Raw genomic sequence first — 20,636 nt, 5'->3', positions numbered from 1 at the left:
TCCAGTTGGTGTCCGGGGGGAACGATTGAGCGGGAGTCAGTGGTCCGCAGTGTGTCGGTCACAGGTTGCACCGAGGCCGATAGGCAGAGAGGGGGAGCTGCTGTGCTGGGCAGCCTAGTTGGTGGTTACGGGTGCTGCTGCGTTCAATGTTGCGGGGCCGGGCCTGTGCCCCTTCGTTGAGGAGTGTAGGACTAGAGCGGGTGGCTCTTCGTGCGCTTGGTGACTGAATTGGGCGTTGGGTTGCGTGACTGATTGTGTCATCGGGGGCTCCTCCGTGATGCCCCAGGGTGTGCCTTCGCCTAGGCCGAGAATTCAAACGGATTAATGGGTTGATGCTGTCCACTAGCCCTTTGCGGTGGCTTTGCTGGTTCGGACCTCCGTCTCATACTGCCTGGGCTTTGTGTGGAGCACAGTGGGTCAAGCGACGTGGCCGGGCCAAATGTAGCCTGCTGGATATGTCGCATTGTTGTGGAAGCTGTGTCTAATGGGGTGCAGTTGGTGGAGGCAGCAAAGCTTTTATTCAGCGTGAAGGACTGGGTGCGGCTGACCGATGAAGAAGTGGCTGCAGCCGTGCATTGCTATTGTGCCCCCCCACATTACTTGGTGGATATCCTGTCCTCGCGGCATTGCCTGTTTTTTTTTGTGGGCAGTGTCAGTGTTTTAGAGGGAGCCCGTTGGGACAATTTATTTGGCATACCAGGTCAGGTCGACCTGCTTGGGCGGGGAGACTGGGCTGCGCTAATGCGTTGGGCACAGTGGGTAGTTTTGTGGCCCCGTGTCTCCCCTTCCCCCTCGAACGGCCCGCCCTTATGCTGGCGAGTCTCCAGTTGTTGCGGTGTACGCAGGTGGGTAATTGCGTTTCTTACTTGACGCATATATGGGGTCTCCGTTCAGTTGTGGCACTGGCTTGGACTGAGCGGAATGGAATCTCGCTTGCATTTCATCCACCCTGTGAAGCTTGAAATTGTTGTGAGTACTTCCCCTCTCGCTGTTGCCGGGCGCAAAGGGGTTAAACCTGGGGGCAGTGAGGAAGTGCGGATCGCAGCGCTGTGATTGGCTGCCAAAGGGCAGGTAGTCCCGGGGCCCTGGATGCTCATAGACAGCCGTGGCTGCTCGTCAGGGCTCAGAGTGTGGAGGGGGCGTATATGGAGGATCTGTAGGAGCATCGAGGCGAGCCTCAGAGGAGCAGCGGCAGAGCCAAGGAGCGGTGCCAGGGGATGGTGAGTGCAAGGGGTCTGAGTGCTTCATGAGGCCTGGGGCTATGTGTGTGTGTGGGTGCTAGCTCGGGGGATGAAGTGGGGAACCCCTTCAAGAGTAATAAGGCGTACAGGACAGGGGCAGGTATTTTTATTTATTTATTTAATGCATTTTTATAAAGCGCGGACTTTACCCGAAGGTGTCAGAGCACAGAACAGCTCCTCAACCCCCCACTGTTCATGTAGCGCCGGCCGTGGCTCCGAGAGGATGGGTGCCTGCCGAGGATCTGCCGAAGCAGTGAACAGGGGAGCTGGGAATGGGGAATGGGAGCCCGAAGTCAGACATTTTTTAAGGTACCTGGTCACCTGTCCATTGCTGTATTCATATTTGAAACTGGTAGAATAGTGGTGAAATCTATTGTCCCCAAGTGATATACAGAAGGCCCTTTCCAACAAGAACAAAGTCAAGGCCTTTATTTAAATGTAATTCAAGAAGTTGGACGAATGATTCTTTCTCACAGAAATGCTTTATTGCGTGTGTGTGTGGGGTTCTGTGTGTGTTTGTAGGGGCTCTGTGTGTGTGTGTGTGTGTGGGGGGGGGGCTCTGTGTGTGTGTATGTGTGTGTGGGGGGCTCTGTGTGTGTGTGTGTGGGGGGCTCTGTGTGTGTATGTGGGGGGCTCTGTGTGTGTGGGGGGGGCTCTGTGTGTGTGGGGGGCTCTGTGTGTGCGGGGGGCTCTGTGTGTTTGGGGGCTCTGTGTGTGTGGTGGCTCTGTGTGTGTGGCTCTGCGCGCGTGTGTGTGGCTCTGCGCGCGTGTGTGTGGCTCTGCGCGCGTGTGTGTGGCTCTGCGCGCGTGTGTGTGGCTCTGCGCGCGTGTGTGTGGCTCTGCGCGCGTGTGTGTGGCTCTGCGCGCGTGTGTGTGGCTCTGCGTGTGTGTGTGGCTCTGTGTGTGTGTGTCTGTGTGTGTGTGTGTGTGTGTCTGTGTGTGTGGCTCTGTGTGTGGGGGGGCTCTGTGTGTGGGGGGGGCTCTGTGTGTGGGGGGGGCTCTGTGTGTGTGGGGGGGGCTCTGTGTGTGTGGGGAGGCACTGTGTGTGTGGGGGGGCTCTGTGTGTTTGGGGGGCTCTGTGTGTGGGGGGCTCTGTGTGTGTGGGTGGCTCTGTGTGTGTGGCTCTGCGCGTGGCTCTGCGCGCATGTGTGTGGCTCTGCGCGCGCGTGTGTGGCTCTGCGCGCGCGTGTGTGGCTCTGTGCGCGCGTGTGTGGCTTTGACCGCGCGTGTGTGGCTTTGCGCGCGCGTGTGTGGCTTTGCGCGCGCGTGTGTGGCTTTTCGCGCGCGTGTGTGGCTTTTCGCGCGCGTGTGTGGCTTTTCGCGCGCGTGTGTGGCTTTTCGCGCGCGTGTGTGGCTTTGCGCGCGTGTGTGTGCTCTGCGCGCGTGTGTGTGCTTTGCACGCGTGTGGCTTTGCGCGTGTGTGTGTGGCTCAACACGCTCGTGTGTGGCTCTGCGTGTGGCTGTGTGTGTGTGTGGCTGTGTGTGTGGCTGTGTGTGTGTGTGTGTGGGGGGGCTCTGGGTGTGTGTGTGTGTGTGTGTGTGTCTGTGTCTGTGTCTGTGTCTGTGTCTGTGTCTGTCTCTGTCTCACTTGCGAGAGATTAAGCTATTGGCATTGTAAATGACAATGCCATTTATTTTTGGTCTAGATTCTGGCTGGTTTATTTCTTGTTGGCAAGCTCTGCTGTACCATGATTTAGCTTTATAGGTCCCTGGAAGCCTATTGTTGCAACTCTATCTGAAAGGCCTGATGTCAGGCATAGGTATAGCCAGTCTTCATAGACTGCCCTATATGCCCAGTATTAAGCCCCCTGCTTTTCAACCTCTATGCAGCCCCGTTGGCCCAGATCGCGGAAGATGCCGGTCTCATTATGTACACCTACGCTGACGACTCCCAAATCGTTTTTTCTCTTTCAAATGATAACCCAGATATTCCTTCACGCCTTCAGGCAGGTCTTAGGAACATTTCATCCTGGATGAACAAAAACATGCTCAAACTCAATGGCAGTAAAACCGAGGTTCTGATAGTAGGCCCTGACCAGAACCTCTGGAACTCCAGACACTGGCCATCTGAAATGGGCCCCCTGCCAACACCATCGCACCAGGTCCGAAATTTGGGCTTTATCATTGACAGAGGACTAACCATGGAGCCCCAGGTGAACGCTCTGACAGCCACCTGTTTTACAATCTTAAGATGGCTCAGAAAGATCATATGGATGCTCACTGGTGACACTCAAAAGACAGTGATCAATGCATTAATTACTTCCCGCCTGGACTACGGTAATGTCCTATACTTGGGGGCATCGCAGGCAGTGACAAGGCGCCTCCAACTGGTACAGAATGCGGCAGCTAGGCTGCTCTGTAAATGCAACAGGAGAGATCGTATGTCCAGCCACCTAAAGACGCTCCACTGGCTAAAAATCGACAACGGGGTCAAATTTAAGACTCTCAGCCTCATGCACAGGATAAAGTGGGGCAATGCTCCCAAATATCTACAGACCCTTGTGCACACCTACATGCCGGCCAGATGTCTGAGATCTGCCACCCAAGGTCTCTTCTGTGTCCCTAAAATACAACGGGCAAGGATGGGAGGTAGATCTTTCTCCCTCCTAGGCCCGAAACTCTGGAACTCCCTTCCCCAACCGCTCCGTCTTGAAAACAGGTACTCTTACTTTCGCAAAGCCATTAAGACCTGGCTTTTTAACCAGTGATCTCATCTGGCTTCCCATTTATGACCCTTTCCTGCCATTTTAGTTCAAAACTCTGCTTAGCGCCGGGAAGCCCTTTCTGGGTATCTGTCGCGCTCTATAAATCTAATAAATAAACAAATAAATAAATGTTAGGGTGGTGGGAGATCCAAGCATTACAAACGTGACCCTGTTATATTGCTTCAATGTGATGTGCGAACACTATGTTCAGCTCTTGGTCGGCTGTAAGTCAGGAATCTTAACTACTTTACTGAAAGCTAGGGACCTAGGGTGGTTAGCAGTTAAAATCACTTATCCGTAATGTAAATAATGTAGAATTTGACGCTGCTCTTTGTAAGTGCTAAACTAGTTTCTTTGTATAGAGGTGAGAGGACGTAGTTGAACTGGAGAATTGGCTTTTGTTTTTGTGTTAAGTAATTTTCCTTCTTTCTGCCAGCTAGTCACCATGCACATATTCGGCATCTCTGTTTAATATTGTTTTCTTAGTGACACTGTTTCCCTTGCACCTTTTCTCCCCTCTTCATTGTTCTTCTCCATTAGCAGCATGGTGCCTTGTTGTGCCTCTTCTAACAGTCAATTTCTTTTGCAGGCGTGAAGTTCACCTTCGTACTGAACATGGTCCAAATCTTGATTTCCAGGTAACTCTTTCCTTTAGCAATCGATGTGGTCTATTTTGGGCAGCAATGTGCTACCCTGTGTAAAACCTGCAGATTCTCATGGGTGGAGTGATAGATCGAACGTGTTTACTCAATTCATATCTTGGCTTTTTTTAGATTATGTGCTGACAATTGTACTTGACACATGTGCCTTTTCCTCAAGAAATACACATAGTTCCCTGAGACAGACTGCTGGGGAGGTATGTGGACATACCAAGCGTTTCTGAGCTATGCTAGGGCTAAAATTACGCCTTTCATTCATCACTTGCAGGACAGCCACCCATTCAGTTTCAAGGCGGTATGTCAATTCAACTGACATGGTGACTAGGGTTGTTGCATGAGAACTGCAATGCATTTTGGATAATGGCTGCATCCCTATCCAAGCATTTCTGACCAGACAGGAAAAATACACCATACAATGTCAGGACCAAGTGCCTGAACCTAGGGTGGGACTGTACTCCATCTTTACTCGTGTCCTGTCGCATTGTATCATCATCTGCAGTATCCTCATCTTCATTGCTGCAGTCGAGGTAGTACTACATGTAACTGTCCCGGCCGCAGTCTTACTGACCCAATGCGTCCAACAGGCCCTCTCCCCCTTCTTGCGGGTCTTATGGAAATGTAGACCTGACTGGTAACTGATTCCACCCAATACCCACTGTACTTGGTTAATAAAAGGCTTGGCATGTGGCTGACTGTGCTCCAACCTTAGCAGCCTTCCAAGAAAGCGAGGTCAACATGATAAATAACCGTCTCTGGCACAGCTTACCTGGCTTGCAGAGACATGGGAAGAATATGTAACTGACTATGCGAGACTTTCTGGCGGCACCAGCCCAACAGGTGATCAACTGTGCCCAGCCCTTCACCATTAGCCTAACATGTGACTGATTCCACCTACCCTACCTACAAGGCCTTCAAGAATCACTGGAGACCTGTTAGAGAGTGTCCTCTCTAGCCAAATGACCCATAAGTGCCACATACCTTACATTAAACCAACTAAATCTGATAAGAATTGCTCCAGGGTTATCTTAAACATAAAGACCATGTTGCTTTTGAATTCTACTTAGATGATATTTACCCTGAGATACGTCGTTTCTTATATATTACTTTTCGTCAGGCTATACTTTCAGAAAAACCTTATACAGCCAGATGGAAAAATGCCAAGGGTAATGATAAGCTATGCGAGTGTGCATGGGGGTGATAAAGAAACCATCATGCATTTTGTGCTATTCTGCTTGAAAACATTGATTGACTTCATGAAGTCGCTTGTCCCTTTTATTTGGGGCGTATAATATATCGAGTGAGGCAGATGCGCGACTCATGTGTTATAGGACGGACCAGACTGTGATTTATCATGCAATCTCTATTTATTTTTGGACTGCTTGGAGTGTGACTCGGAAATTTAAGAAAAGAAGAAGTGAAAACCAAGTTGATTCTAGCTCGATCACAATCTTTTAGAACGGATGTACACCCGTTATATTGTATTACGCGAGTTACTAAGCTGTTCAAACAGGATTGGTAGCCTATGACTGAGGACAGGGCTGTGGAAGCTACTATTTAATGCTTATTTTTAAATTGTCTGTTATTTGGTCAATAGACGAGTTTTTATTGTTGGTTTTCGCTTGTTTCTGTTTTTGATTATATTGTCTAGGGATTATGAAATCCTTAAAAAAATAATCACAGTGTTTTTTATGTTTGTGTAATTGATATTGTGAGCAATGAATGCACTGTCTCAGACATACCAGACTTTGTCATTGTCATGCGGTACTGTGAGCTATGCTAAATGTTCCATAGGTCACCTTTATAGCAGGATGCTGGAACACTGCCCAAGAAACGACAGTGCCGCAGACATTGATGATTCTTTTTTAGGATCCAGAATGTAGGAAATGACCTACACTTGTTTTACTGGGTGTTTGCCTGTGGTGCGAGTTGTAAAGGGTATAGTCTGATCCACAGTCTAACGTTAATCGATGGCTTATTTCCTGGAATTGGTCACAGTAAATCAGAGGGGCTTATGAGGTACAGAGGTAAGCTGCGTTGAAGAAAAAGTGTGCACAGCTTCTTTGAAGCTACATTTACACACAGCCTGTTGAAGGCATTTTTGATTATGTAAGTTTTCAAATACATTTTTTAATTAGCCAAGTCAAGGTCTCAATATATGTTGCTATGTATGCATCATTTTTGTCATTTTACGCTAGGTGAACATGAAATCTGAGCAAGCTTTATTTCTCCGTCCATTGTAGTTCCTTGTGCAAGTCTTGTTTGTTCTTTCACACTATGAAGAGATGTATGGATGATGGCTGTGTGTCTTTGTCTCTGTGTTTGTTACTTTGAACTTGGTTTCTGATTTCTTCTTCACTACCACTGCTTGCTTTAGACCATGATAAATCCTGAGCCTCAGGGTGACGTTTTAACAACTATGATTTCTAAATATGTGTACACAAGCTTGACAGTGGAGACAGCATCTGAGCGTGTGAAGGCTAGCTGGAGAAGCTGCTGTTGAGTTCAATAAGAGGAATATTCCACATATTCAGTTCAGTGTGTTGTTTAACAGTATGTTGCTGGTCTTACAGTGCTCCTGGCAGTGTTCCAGACGAGTGGCTGCTGATGGAGCTTCAGGGAGAGATTGAATCGCGGCACCAGAGTGGACTTGCGGGGAATCTGATGGGGGACCTTCACTACACAAAGGAGGTGAGCGGCTATTTTCAGTACCACTCAGCTGTAAGAGATACAAACTATACCGTACATACCATCAATGAAGCTTGCTTTGTATTTGCCAAACTCTACTCAAGCCCACCTGCTTCAGAGGTGAATCTGCTGATTTCCTTTGCAGTAAGTGATTATGGCCTTTTTCTTTTGGTCACAACCCCCTGTAATGTGTCTCCTAGCATATGGGGATTCCATGCCGTGAGACAAACTTGTTTTCAAAATGGAGCTGCCATCTTCCCATTAGTTGTTACATCGGAAGCCATAGTATTGAGGTCCACGATTGTTAGAGAAATGTGCGTTTAAAGCCCATTAAGTTCTCATCCGGTTAGAGCTGTCCACTTGATATGTCCAGTTGATGTAATTGTAGAATCAATTAGAGGATGTGACACTACTCCCAGAGCTGCCTACTTCGCAACTGGAGAACCAGGTTCGAGGCTCGGTGTCTGCTCAATATCCTTCCATTCTGGGCAAATCATTTAATGTCCCCGGGCCTAAAAATGAAATGAATATGTCCTTGTGTAATTGTATTGGGTGCTCATTAAAAGTGGTCCAATATTTTCGAGTCAAGTTTGCGCTATATAAAACTATAAAAATATTATATATATATATATAAATATATATATATATATATATATCCATATATATCCAAAAACTCAAAGCGGTTTGATATTTGCGTCTCTTGGTGCTGGCGTTGGGGGTAGACCAAGCCCCCTGGTCAATTTCACATCCACTTTTTCAGCAAAAGATACTGCACTCCAGTCTCCGGTAAGAGTGCCTTATATATGTATTGCACGTAGCAGTAAATATATATGGAATTCTTACCGGGACTGGAGTGCAGTGTCTTTTGTTGAAAAAGTGGATGAGATATATAGCACATTGATTCCACTAGTGTTGGCCCGAAGTGCTCTCAGTCAACCTCTGAAAGCATACATGTGTGAATGTTGGGGTGTTAGCTGGAGGAACCTGTGTGAGAGGCAGTGTTCGGAAGTTCTGGAGTAGTGCTTCAGTTGTGTTCCTGGCAGGCTGGACACATAATACAGGGAGAAGCCTTAACGAAGATGTGTGGGTTCTACATGGTTTAGTGCAGCAGTGGTGACACTAATGATAGGTATGTGTGCAGAGATAGCAAGTAAGAAGTTAAAACATAGATAACGTTAGTGAGGATCAAATATGGGCTGCAGTTGTGGAGTAGGAAGTTGTAAGCGCTGCTAAGTCAGCCTAGGTATATTATGCACACCTGTGCGCTCACTGGGAGTTCAGTTTCTTCCTTCAGCTGAAGTGGATCAGGTCTTATGAAGTCCTTACAGTTCCATAGGTATTGCGTGGTTAGCATTTGCCTGGTCCTGAAGAAGGCAAATATTTTACCAGCAGAGTCCATCAGAGGAATTAGTCGGTAGCGCCTTGCCTCCCTCGGATGATGCTTTTATTGAAGTAGAATTACCAAAACAAAAAGTATCCCATGCTTCCGCCTTACCTCTTTTTCTTGGTTTGGATGAAAATATTTCAACCTAGCATTTGAGAAGATTGTAGACCAAGGTCCTTGGAGCTAATCACTGTTTCAATATTTGCATTAGAAATACCGTAAATAAAACAACACTGTAGATCAGCCCCAAAGGCAGACCCTCTAACACAGTTTGCAAGTGTTCATCTAACGCAATAGAGGGACATGAATTCAATCTGATCACATTTACTTTTGTACAAGTAAATTAAACTGATGCATGCTGCAGTCTTTCAGATATAGTTCTCTCCTTACAGGATTGACAAAGAAAGTACAGGATTGGGATCACTGCCCCCTTCAAATCTACTGAATATTCAAAAAGTCATAACTTGGGATAGATAGACAACAGTGGAATAATAAGTACTCCTTTCCCAAATTGAAACAGCCAGAGTATCTACTAATAGTGTGCCATGTAAAATGTTCAGTTGTTGCATTCACTCTAATACAGTAGTGCCATTCTAGCTGTTTTTCAATTTGCGCTCATAGGAAAAATATTTGGTGTAGACGGTAAGCATGTGCCATGTTAATCTGCAAATTATATACGTGCGGCGAACTCCACCATGAGGTATTATCTAGTAGAGTCTTCTATAGTAGAATCGCCTATATCATTGCCACCATTTTTACAAATAACTTTTCCTACCGGGTACTTGTGGAAACATACACATTGGACAGGCGAGATTAAGATACACAATTCGAAATGTCTAATATATTTTTACAGTCATAAGTTCCTGTTTTAGGATTTTTTTTTTAAACACTTTACTATTGGAATTTTGTCGGGCTTCCAGCATGATTACAGTTTCCAGAGGTGACTGGATTGGTACACCATCAACATACACCGAATGTAGCATCTCGAAACATAAGCACAGTAATCACAGACAAACAAGTCAACCTGTTGCATGGGCAGGTTGTCGAATACAAACCATAAGAGGTCATGGGCTCCTTCGCCAGCCGCGCTATCCAAAGACAGAGTCCCCTGAGTCGTGCGTTGTAAGACATCTGGCATGGTCGTGACTGGGGTTGGTTGGGATCAGCCTCTTTTAACATAGGTTCTAAATGGTAGCTAGATCCTTTCTAACTTGTATATTCTATTGTTAATTAGTGCAGTCAAATGTTTGATGGCATAAATTTGACTCACCTTGGTCCACCACAATGTGAGGTTTGCAGGGAGACGGTTCTTCTGGGCTCGGCAAATCTTCGCGCGGTTTGCTAAAAGGACGATGAGTAACCTGGCCCTGGGAGTCGTATAGGGATAAACCAAGTTCTCCCCAGCCCCATCTGATATGAGACCCAATGAGTCCACCGGCAGAGTCACTGGGCAAATCAGGCGGATGTTGGAGCACCTCACTCCAGAACCGCTTCACCACATGTGAAAATATGTGCCTTGATTCCTAAAAGCCCCATCATGGAGTGTATTTGTGCTGGGGTGAAGTGCCATCTAGTGAGTATTTTATAGGAATCAGGTTTGTGTTGTAGACAGATGTATGTCCCAGCCACCCACATCCACAGCAGCTGCCAGACCTCGCCCTGCTAGCCGTTTCTTTAATCGTGTGGGTGTTTGCCTAGTGAAGGGATTGATTGAGGCGGAACTCTTCTGCTGTGGACACCTGGAAGAGTTGTCTGCATGTGTGCCTATCTAGTGTGGCCTGTCCTGATAAAAATCCCTCCGGCTAAAGATTTTATTCGGATCACAGCACCAGCTGCGACTACACGCAAAAAGAATTGCTGACCCTCTCCAATGTGACCTCTCAATGCCAGAATTTCCAGGTCTGAGATTAGTGTAACATCTTCTAGGAAGAGATATGTAACTTGCTAATTTTGTGTAAGTTATATTATATTAGCCTTACTGAAGAAATTAGCATTTATGTTCCCTAAACTTTGGACTAATCCTGCAATATTACAGCTAAACAAATGTCATTTCGGGTTAGGAATAGGGACACAGTTTATTTCCAATATATTTTGGTAAGAGTGCAACTGTCACCAAACTCCAATGAAGTGAGCCTTGCTCCTTTGTAAAGCACTTCACTTGATTAGATCTGGCAACGGCTGATGCTTTTTGGAAATTCAAAAGGTAAAAGTGTAGAAAGAGCATCATGTGAATGTTTTATGAATGTCACAACACAACTAGACATGATGAGACAACAGGACATTCTGGAACCCTTATTGATTGAGGAGACTGATGATGCATGATTAGGTAAGAGGGACAGCTTTTTTATTTTACTGGATAATCCTTCTAATCATAGAAGATTTAGGGGCACATGCATCAATATTGCTTTTTGCGATTCCTTAATTGCGAAAAATAAGGAATCGCAATTAAGGAATTGCAAACTGCAATGCATCAAGAAATCGCTAAAAAATAGCGATTTCTTAAAATTCCTTAATTGCGATTCTCTAATTGAGAATCGCAATTAAGGAATACCTCCCCATTCATTCCTATGGGCCTAGAGGCCCATAGGAATGAATGGGAAGACATTCTCAATTTGCGATTCTGCATTAGAGAATCGCAAATTGAGAATGCAATTTCAAGGCTGCAGGGGTGTCCAAAGGACACCCTGTTGCAACCCTGAAAATCTGCCTATAAGTACATCTTGCACACACACACATGCCCCAAGGGCATGTGTGTGTGTGTGTGTAAAATGGAACTTCAGTGCATTTTTCAAAGTTTTCGCAAATTACCATGAAGGTCAACTTCATGGTAATTTTCTCCCCTTATTAGCGAAATCGCACATTTTTTAAGTTTGATGCATTGCATTTAAAGAATCTCAATTTGAGATTCCTTAAATGCATTCACAATTTAAGAAATCGCAATTTTGCGATTTCTTAAATTGCGAAAAGTACAAAAATGATGATGCATCCCAATAGTTGAAATTGCATTCGCAAACGGCCGAATTTTGCGATTCGCACCATTTGCGAATGCAATTTACAATGATGCATGTGCCCCTAAATGTTATGAGTTGAGAGCATCAAAGAAAACAAAGAGCATTCTTCAAAGAGGGTAAAGTCATGTTATCCATCTTAGCACCTGTGGATTCGTAAAGTAACAAACCGGTTTAGGTTTCCGAGACATAAACAACATCTGTAAGCCCAGGAGAGAGTGATGTGAAATTGCTACTTGGTGCATCAAATGCAAACCACTGTCCTCATCCTGGCCCATGGAATCCCTGTGTTGGGAATGATTTAAAGGAGTGTTCTGCATGAGTATTATCTGGAATGGAATATAACATTTTTACACTAGAAATGGAAGCTTGGTCTCCTGGGTTTATGCTAGACTCCACCTTCCACCCACCCCACTAGACCATCGATTGAGTCAAAATGCATATTGAAAATGAATGAATTTGTACCACAACGTTCTGCAGATCTTCGTGCTGGAGACAGGCTTGCATTTGTTCAGACACTTAGCGCCGATATCGGTAACCCTCCCCGCACACCAGGTTAATAGCTACTCACCACACAAGAAATGAAATAAATCAGACAACACATGATTTGATGGAAAAACAGTTTGCTGCATGTTTGTTTTATTTAATTCATAAGTGAAATATGCCAACGTTGTGTGTTAACTTACGGGAGAAACAAGGACAGGCAGCGGTGAGTAACCTAAAGCGCCCACCCGCCTGATGAGCCCAACAACGCCTTGGCCAACCCATTTGGCGGTACCATTTTTAAATCCCTGACTGCCAGTCCTGGATTGATACATGAATGTGGCACTAAGGGCTGCCCTCTTAGGAGTGCGCCCTGCGTGCGCCGCGGGCAGCCGCAGAAAGTCACCATTACAAGACTTTCATTTTGACCCAACAATACTTGACTTGGACTTTTGTGGGAATTGGAATTCCTTAATTTTGCAGAGAATCTTCTCTTGAGAGACTCTTGATCTTAATAACTTACACTGCGATGGTGAAGCGTGCACAAACATACGGGTATTTTGTATTGTGTTGTAGAATTAATGTGTATGCCTTATTGCAGAATGGGGCAAGATGGCAAGAAAAGTAATGTGTAATAAATGTCCCTTATCAAAGGCCAGGATACGACCCGTCGTCCACCAGCCTTTTCGCGACACACTTGGTGTGCTGTCACTTCGCAAAGATTTTGTAGACCGTCTAGTTCACGAACACTATATACTTGTATCGTGCAGTCGACCACTTCTTCCAACGAAGACAAGAGACTGAAAATGTAGTACTCCGTTACACCACGTGGTGGCGCCATACACCACCAATGCAATAAATAAATAAATATGCTCTGGGTTAGCGCACTGAAAGAAGGGCTGCTCAAGTCAGAATTTTTTTTCTGCTCCACAAGAAAATAAGCTTCTTTTGTTATTAGCCTGGTGGGCCGGCAAGTTTCGGAAGAGCCAAGTATTTAAGACTTGTTAGTCTGAATAATGGCCAGTAGCGCATCAATTACTAAAGCAAGTATTTTTGCAAAGACCCTGCAGACCACCTTCAGGAGCGAATAAGGATGATACTTTTTGGAGAGAAGTGTCTTTGTTTGCTTTATGTTCGTAGTGACACCTATTTCAATAAATGTACCCTGTTTATATTAAAGGAAGATAAGACTTCTAGCACTTTCGAGTAAGCATGAAAGTAGAGAAGAAGGTCATACATGCAAAGGGCGTTTTTGTAAAGTATACAAATATCTTTTAGAATTTCCGAATATCTTTTTCGAATACCTTGGTCCTTTCACTCCTATTTAAATAAATGTCCATAGGCTTCCTGGACTCAAATTAAAATCGAGTAAAGTAACGTTAGCAGGATTGTTCAACTCAAATTTGATTTTAAATAGTTACCAGAGTTTGGTGTAATCTTCTGCCTATGGTTTTTCAAGATAGTTAATTTTAGACCAAAGGTTAAATAATTTTGGCCCGGAAGTACAAAGCATTTTTACGGTCTCACATGGCCCGCTTCACAGAACAGGGCCGTTTGCAACCAGATAAATGCTGTTTCAAATGTACAAAATGTAAAATGCATTTTGGTCACTCGTTACTGAATCGCATTTGCATTTGTGCTTCGATATTTGGAAGGAGTGTGTTTAGGGCCTCCCTTCCAAATCCCATATCAGTATGGTATGTATTTACTGTTTTGCTACCGAATTCCACTCGCAAAACAGTTATACTTTAACACCAGTTTAATAATGGTGATAAACCATTCACAAATGAGGAGAGGTCACCAAGGGACCCCTTTCCCTTTGAGAATGTAAATAATTATATTTTTTTAAGAGCAAGATGTGGTCCCACGGACCACTGCCTACTGTTGAAAAATGAAACTTCAAGGTTTCATTTTTTTTTCTTTTTAAACGTTTCTTTTAAAATGTAAAAGAAAACGGGCTGCATTTAAGAATAATAATAAAAAAATTGCTTTATTAAAAAGCACTCACAGACATGGGGGGGTCTGTTGAGCTCAGCAGGCCACCATCCATGTGATGGTTGTGATTCATAATGGGTCGTAAACTGCGACCTACCTCATTAATATTCATGAGGTAAGTCGATTTGCGACCCTGAATGAAACCGAATGAATTTCATACAATAGGAATACTGATTTCCTAATTGCGATTCGAAGAGAAGTGCTATTACGAAATCTGTATTTGTAATGTTTGTACATGTGGTCCAGTATCTCTCCCTTTCAACCTACCAGTCATATGGCTCCCAAATAAGGATTAAAGATAGAATACTTATTTTCCATCATTGTGAGAAAATCATATCTAGAGAACGTGGACATTAAATCACAGATGTTTCTTACAAAACCTTTTGCCGCCAAAAGCATATAAAAGGGCCTCCATCTTGAAGACCTGGCACAGGTTAGTCTAACTTTAGGGTGAACAAGGTGAACTATGATCGGCAACAACAATACAACCAATACCTGTCAGATAAGTGAATTTGCAACTTTCTGTACTAAACAGTCAATTCTAGATTTTGGATTGGTGCATGTTAGAGTAGAAAAGTAACTATCGAGTAATAGTTACGAAGACTCCATACATTTTGTAAAACGTAATTTGTAGCATTGTTACATAAAGTCTTGAACATGGTTGTTGATATATTACATATTGTGCTTCCAGCACAAGGACACAAGTGGTATTGGAGTCCCCCCCCCCCCCCAGTCTCCCTTCTACCCAGAGCCAAGAATGCGGTTCTCTCCATTGGTTGCTGGATTGGAAATTCTGATTCGCTGCCTGCAAAGGACTTGCCTCATTGTGGGAACATAAATCTTGAAATTATACAGGTTATCAATCCAATCATATCTTTCCTCCATCTGTTCCCTTGAAGTGTCACTGTTGGAAGTCTTAACCTAGTTGTCCTAATATTCAGGTTGGGAGCCCAGTTCTTTTCCTGTCTGGTTGGAGCACGATGCTGTGTTGACTCCACTTCATTTGTAATTTGTGTGACTCTTTGGCACAATGTTCACTGAGGGAAGGGAGGAAAAAGGGGAAATTCCTCCTTTCAGAACCAGTGCCCTCACACACCCAGCCAGCTAGGTGTCATGCTTCAACCTAGAACTTGCTCCTAGTCAGGTCGGCGCTGCAATACCTGACGGGCACCCTGTGAGGGGCTCTTTAGCGGAGATCTTTTATTCCATGCAGTTTGGGGCAGTGGTTGTGAGGGACTTATCGTGTCTTCTAGGTGGCAATAAGACACGGACTCTTTATATTCTGTGAGCTCTTTTATTTGCACGTCTGTTTCTTCCCTGACCCTACTCTACTCTGCCCTTTCCTGTGTCCCCGCTCCTCCCTTCCTGTGTCCCCGCTCCTCCCTCCCTGTCCCTCCCACATCTCCACCCCCAACTACTAGAGCGTCAACTGGCATCATTACATCTCCCCTCTTCTCAAACAAATGCAAAAGTCACTCATGTTGACAACGGCCTGTTACCTCAATGACATTGGGCACGTGTCTACAGTTCTTCAATCAGCCGTATAGGTTTCCGGATGGTTCGTCGCGGTCTCAAATAAGCTCCTGCGTTCTCACTTTCAGACTCACCGAGAATTTCAGGTCTTGACAAAACATTACTGGTTACAGCGTTCTCACCATCCAGAATTCTTGGTGAATCAGCAAAGGTGTCTTTGACGGCAGAAGGGCACTTTTGAAAGTGTGACACATTTCTTGTCATCCTCTTGTTTACAGACTCTGCAGTGATCATAGTTCCCTTTTGCTGGGTGACTATTAGTGGCTCAGGTCGATAACAGCAGTCTGTTTTCCTCTGTTGCTCTTGTTTGACCAACACCCGGTCTCCTTCGTGAATGGACGGGGTTCTGGCTCTCCTTCGAGCATCCGCATATGATTTCATTTTCTCTTTGTTCTTTCTATCAGTGGCAACCATGTCGTCATGTTCAAATCCATGCACATCAGACTGTAAAACCTCATCCAGAGTGGGTATCCTGGTCCTGATTGATCGCCCCAACATTAAAGTAGCAGGGCACTTGCCAGTAGTAGCATGTGGAGTTGTTCGATATGCTCGCAGGACTTCGTTCAAGGCAACTTGAGGATCTTTTTTGTCAAGTGCTGCTTGTTGGAGTGTGTTTTTCAGAGTGGCCATAAATCGTTCAACCATACCGTTGGCTTGCGGCCACAGAGGGGTGATCTTGCGATGTTTGAAATTAAGGTGCTTGGCAAACTCCCCGAACTCTTGACTGTTGAAGGGTGGTCCATTATCTGTTTTGATTGTTTTGGGTATGCCCCACGCAGCGAAGACTTCGTCAACAACAGCAATGGTGATGGTAGCTTTTGTCGATGAGACAAACTGGGCAATGGGGAACCTTGAATATTCGTCCATGACGACCAGGATGTATTTCCCTGATTGAAGAGGACCAAAGAAGTCCAAGGCAACATCTTGCCAGACACCATTGGGTAGTGTGGACATTTGAAGAGGAGCAGGAGGTTCTCCCTGGCTCACCACTTGGCATTGGGGACAGTCCTTGAGAGTCAACTCTACCTTCTGGTCCAATAGCGGGAACCACACTCTCTCTCTGAGAACTCTTTTGGTGGCCACCACTCCGCGATGACCTTCATGAGCCAGATTGATTACACCTTGGCCAAGTTGCATGGGGATGACTATTCTCTGGTCTCGGAGCACAAGTCCATTCACAGCGACAGATAGTTCATCTTTTACATGTTTGAACACGCTCAGTTCTTGCCATACACTTGGATCTCTTGGTTCATCCTCGTCTGAGTGCCGCCACGTGTTTGTTCGGATACGATGTTTCACTTGTTGCAAGATAGCATCTTGATTTGTGGCCTCGCGGATGACTTCCTGCGGGACTGCAGGTGGCCTGGCCTGGTCGACCACGAAATGAATATATTCTTCCGCTAGGGAGGGTCCTGATGTGATTGTGACTTTAGGATGTCTCGACATGTAGTCAGCAGGATTGGCAGCCTTCCCGGGTTTGTGTATGATGGTGCATGTGTATTCCTGAAGACGAAGCCCCCAACGTTCTATCCTGGGAGGCATCTTGGCTCGTGGATTGCCAAAGATAGTGACCAAGGCTTGATGGTCCGTGACCAAAGTCAAATGCTTGCCATACATAAAGATATGAAAGTGCTCGCAGGCCCAGACGACGGCTAGGCTCTCCTTCTCGGGCTGAGAATAACCCCTCTCCGTGTCAGTAAGGCTCCTGCTGGCATATGCAACGATGTGGCGTTGGTCAGTGTCATGATCAAACTGGGCCAGGATGGCTCCTAACCCAACGGGGCTGACGTCCATTGTGATTTCTGTTTTCCTCCTAGGATCAAAGTATGCCATGTTATTTGCGGATTCCACTGCGCTTTTGATCGCTTGAAAGCCTTGCTCGCAGTGGGGTGTCCATTTGAATGGTTGTCCTTATTTGGTGAGATTGCGCAATGGGTAGCAAATAGTGGCATATACTCGAATGTATCTAGCAGAATAGCTTGCCATTCCTAAAAATGATCTTGCGTCTCCCACATCCTGAGGGCTCTTTGTGTCATTCAATGCTGCCACTTTCTCAGGGTTGAGCTTCATCCCTGCTCCCGAGAATATATGTCCGAAGAATTTCAATGTAGACTTGTGAAATTCAGATTTTTCTTTGTTTAGCGTGAGGTTAGCGTCCAGGAGGGCGTGACAGACTCTATCTAGTGCCGTTTCATGCTCCTGCACCGTTGCGCCGTAGACTAGAATGTCGTCACTATAATTCAGGGCATTTGGAATGTGGTGTATCGTCTTTCTTATGGCCTCTTGAAATATCTCCGCGGCAGAGGAGACCCCGAAACTGAGCCGCTTATATCTGAAAAGTCCGAGATGAGTAGCGAACATAGTGATGTATCGTGGTTTCTTATGTAGCTCAAGTTGATGGTATCCCTTATTAAGGTCCAACTTGGAGAAGATTTGAGCTCCATTAAGGGATGCGATCATATCACTCAGGTGCGGCCCCAGTTGTCGCTCTCGCTCAATGGCGGTTTTGGGTACCCTCATGTCGACGCAGAAGCGCACTTTGTCAGTGGTTCCCTTTTTCGGCACGATCACGACTGGCGAAACCCATGGAGTGGGTCCATCTGTTCTCTCAATGATGTCCGCTTGTAACAACTCCTGCAATTCAACTTCCACAGCCCTTTGGAGGTGAAATGGGACCCTTCTGTGATGCTGAGCTACAGGAATCACCTGCTCATTGATATGTAGACGCACTTGACAGCGAGCCATTTTCCCAAGCCCGGTGAACAGTTTGGGAAACTTGTGGATGATGTCCTGGTCGTCACTGACACGATAGATGATCTCTACCAGCCAAAGCCGTTCAGCTGTGGGGAGGCTGAGGAGACAGTCTCCTTCTGGTCCCTCGATCACATGGATATGGGCAGGCACAGTGTGGTTCTTGTGAGTGAGAGTGGTTGCAAATTTTCCTAAACAAGGAAGTGGTTTTCTAGACATCCACGTGTATACTCTCACGTGTGCTGGCCTTAGTGGAGGCGCTGGATTCATTCTCCGATATTCTGTCACTGGAATATAGTTCAGGGATGCGCCACTGTCGTGCACAAATTTTGTCGCATGATCACCCACACTGATATTGAGACGCGGGTACTTCTTTAGTTGATCAGGGTCTGCCACCATGCAGATGTATTCGTCACTGTCCTGTGACACAGACGATGGTGATCTGGATCTTTGAGATGGCGACCTCCTCAACCAGTTCGATTGGTGTGATGCCCCACTTGATTGTGAGGATCCGGTGGACGATCTTCGGCGATCCCGGACTGCTTTGGCATGATGGCGCGTAGTCGTTGGGCGAGATGACCTCCCAAGGTCCCTCTGCTTATCTCTTCGATATTCTCCACAGACATTTTTCAAAGTGATTGTCTCTTCCGCATTTTCGGCACTGTTGTCCCAGGGCAGGACATGCATCAGCGTGAGGGAAGTCATACCCACATCGATAGCACTTAAGCTGACGTTCCCGTCTCTTGTCCGTTTTGCTTGAGCTGCGACGTCTGCGTCCGGTGTGGTGATGATGATGCTGAGGAGGTTTTGGTCTTGACGATCTTTGTCTCCCATGTGGGGACCTTCGGGTGGTACAAGACTGAAGTCGGAAAGCTTGTTCCCGCTTCTACGTACGCCCGGCCTCCATTTTCTTGGCGTGTTCTTCGGCCTGGTCGTGAACTCTGGTCATTTCCTCAATTTCATCTAATGTGTTGCTCTTTTTTAGAAGTCGCCTTCTTAGTGACTCCGACTGACATCCTTCTATGATGCGTAGTTTGAGAGCGTCTTCAGTAGAAAAGGTGTCAAATTCGCAATATCTGGCTAGCTGTCGAAGCTTTGTGATGAACGTGCTCATGGGTTCCTCCTTTTCTTGGGAGGCTAAGTTGAAAGTATACCTTTCCTAGTCGACGTTCCTTTTGTGTAGAAACTTCCGGTTCAAAGCGTCGCGCACTTTGACATATGACCCGGTATCTCCAGGGGGCTGTTCTTTTATGAGTTGTCCAACTTCCTTTCCTATGAGATTGCGCAACGCGATTAGTTTCTGATCTTCTTCTGTCACATGAGACCCTTGCATAAAGTCCTCAAAGTCCTCAAGCCATTCTTGCCATCTAAGGCCCATACCTCCTCCAGCCACAAGTGCGAGTGGTTTGGGTGGGCGTAAGAAAGAGACGCCCATCATGCCGGGTTGACTAGTGCTAGCTGGGGTTGGGACTTGGCGTGTTGGTGATTGCGACATCTTTGGAAAAGGTGTTTTTGTGTATGAATATTCTCAGGTAAGCTTTTGCGGTGAAATCTCACTCCCAGGTGTCGCGGGCTATTTCATTATTTGCATTCACTGCACAGGGTTGTGAACTTGCAGCACACTCGTCTTCTGTCCCTTTAATGTTCCACCACTATCCGTAGCTAAGTTTGTAGCATTAGATTATAATTTGTAGGCTTGCATTTGCCGGTGTTTATTTACAGGTTCACTGTTGCCTGACTTCAAAATGGCCACTTTCTTTTCTTAACAGGGGATCGGGGCCAATGCCTGACCTCAAAATGGCCGCCGCCATCGAAATCTCGTTTCCCACGAGATTTGGCTTGGATTCTCACTCCCCGAGGCCTCGGTATCTCCAGGCAGGCACTCACCGGGCAGGCAGTCTTCAGCACTGTGATGCAGCAACTCAGGTGAGCCTGCAGCGTCAGAGGTCACCTCCAGGCAGCAGGTAAGACTGGGGTGGGCTCCCGGCATCAGGCAGCAGTTTTCTCTGGTCACGAGGCTGGGGTGGACACCCAGACCTCAGCGCGCACTCGCGCTCACGGGCGCCGCTCTCCACAGCGCGGCGTGGACTGGATCAAGGGGGTAAATCAAGCGCAACTCGGCGCGGTCCGTTCAACAGGGGGTGGGCACCCCGACGACCACGCTTGCCGCCGCCGCAACACCATACACGCGG

At 46.2% G+C, this 20,636-nt stretch overlaps 1 protein-coding gene across 1 annotated transcript in view; it reads left to right on the top strand.

Annotated features, from left to right (window-relative positions):
- CHTF8 (chromosome transmission fidelity factor 8) overlaps positions 1-20,636 on the top strand; it is a 92,495-nt gene that overhangs the window by 59,185 nt on the left and 12,674 nt on the right. Inside the window, exons 2-3 of the mRNA XM_078670216.1 lie at positions 4,536-4,584; positions 7,176-7,293. Of these exons, the coding sequence (XP_078526342.1) occupies positions 4,562-4,584; positions 7,176-7,293 (141 nt within the window). The 5' untranslated portion in view covers positions 4,536-4,561. The remainder of the gene's footprint in view (positions 1-4,535; positions 4,585-7,175; positions 7,294-20,636) is intronic.

This window comes from Lissotriton helveticus, chromosome 12 (genome assembly GCF_964261635.1).
Source record: "Lissotriton helveticus chromosome 12, aLisHel1.1, whole genome shotgun sequence".
Classification (NCBI taxonomy): Eukaryota; Metazoa; Chordata; class Amphibia; order Caudata; family Salamandridae; genus Lissotriton; species Lissotriton helveticus.
Note: the sequence above shows the minus strand (reverse complement) of the source record. Positions and strands in the feature narration are given on the sequence as shown.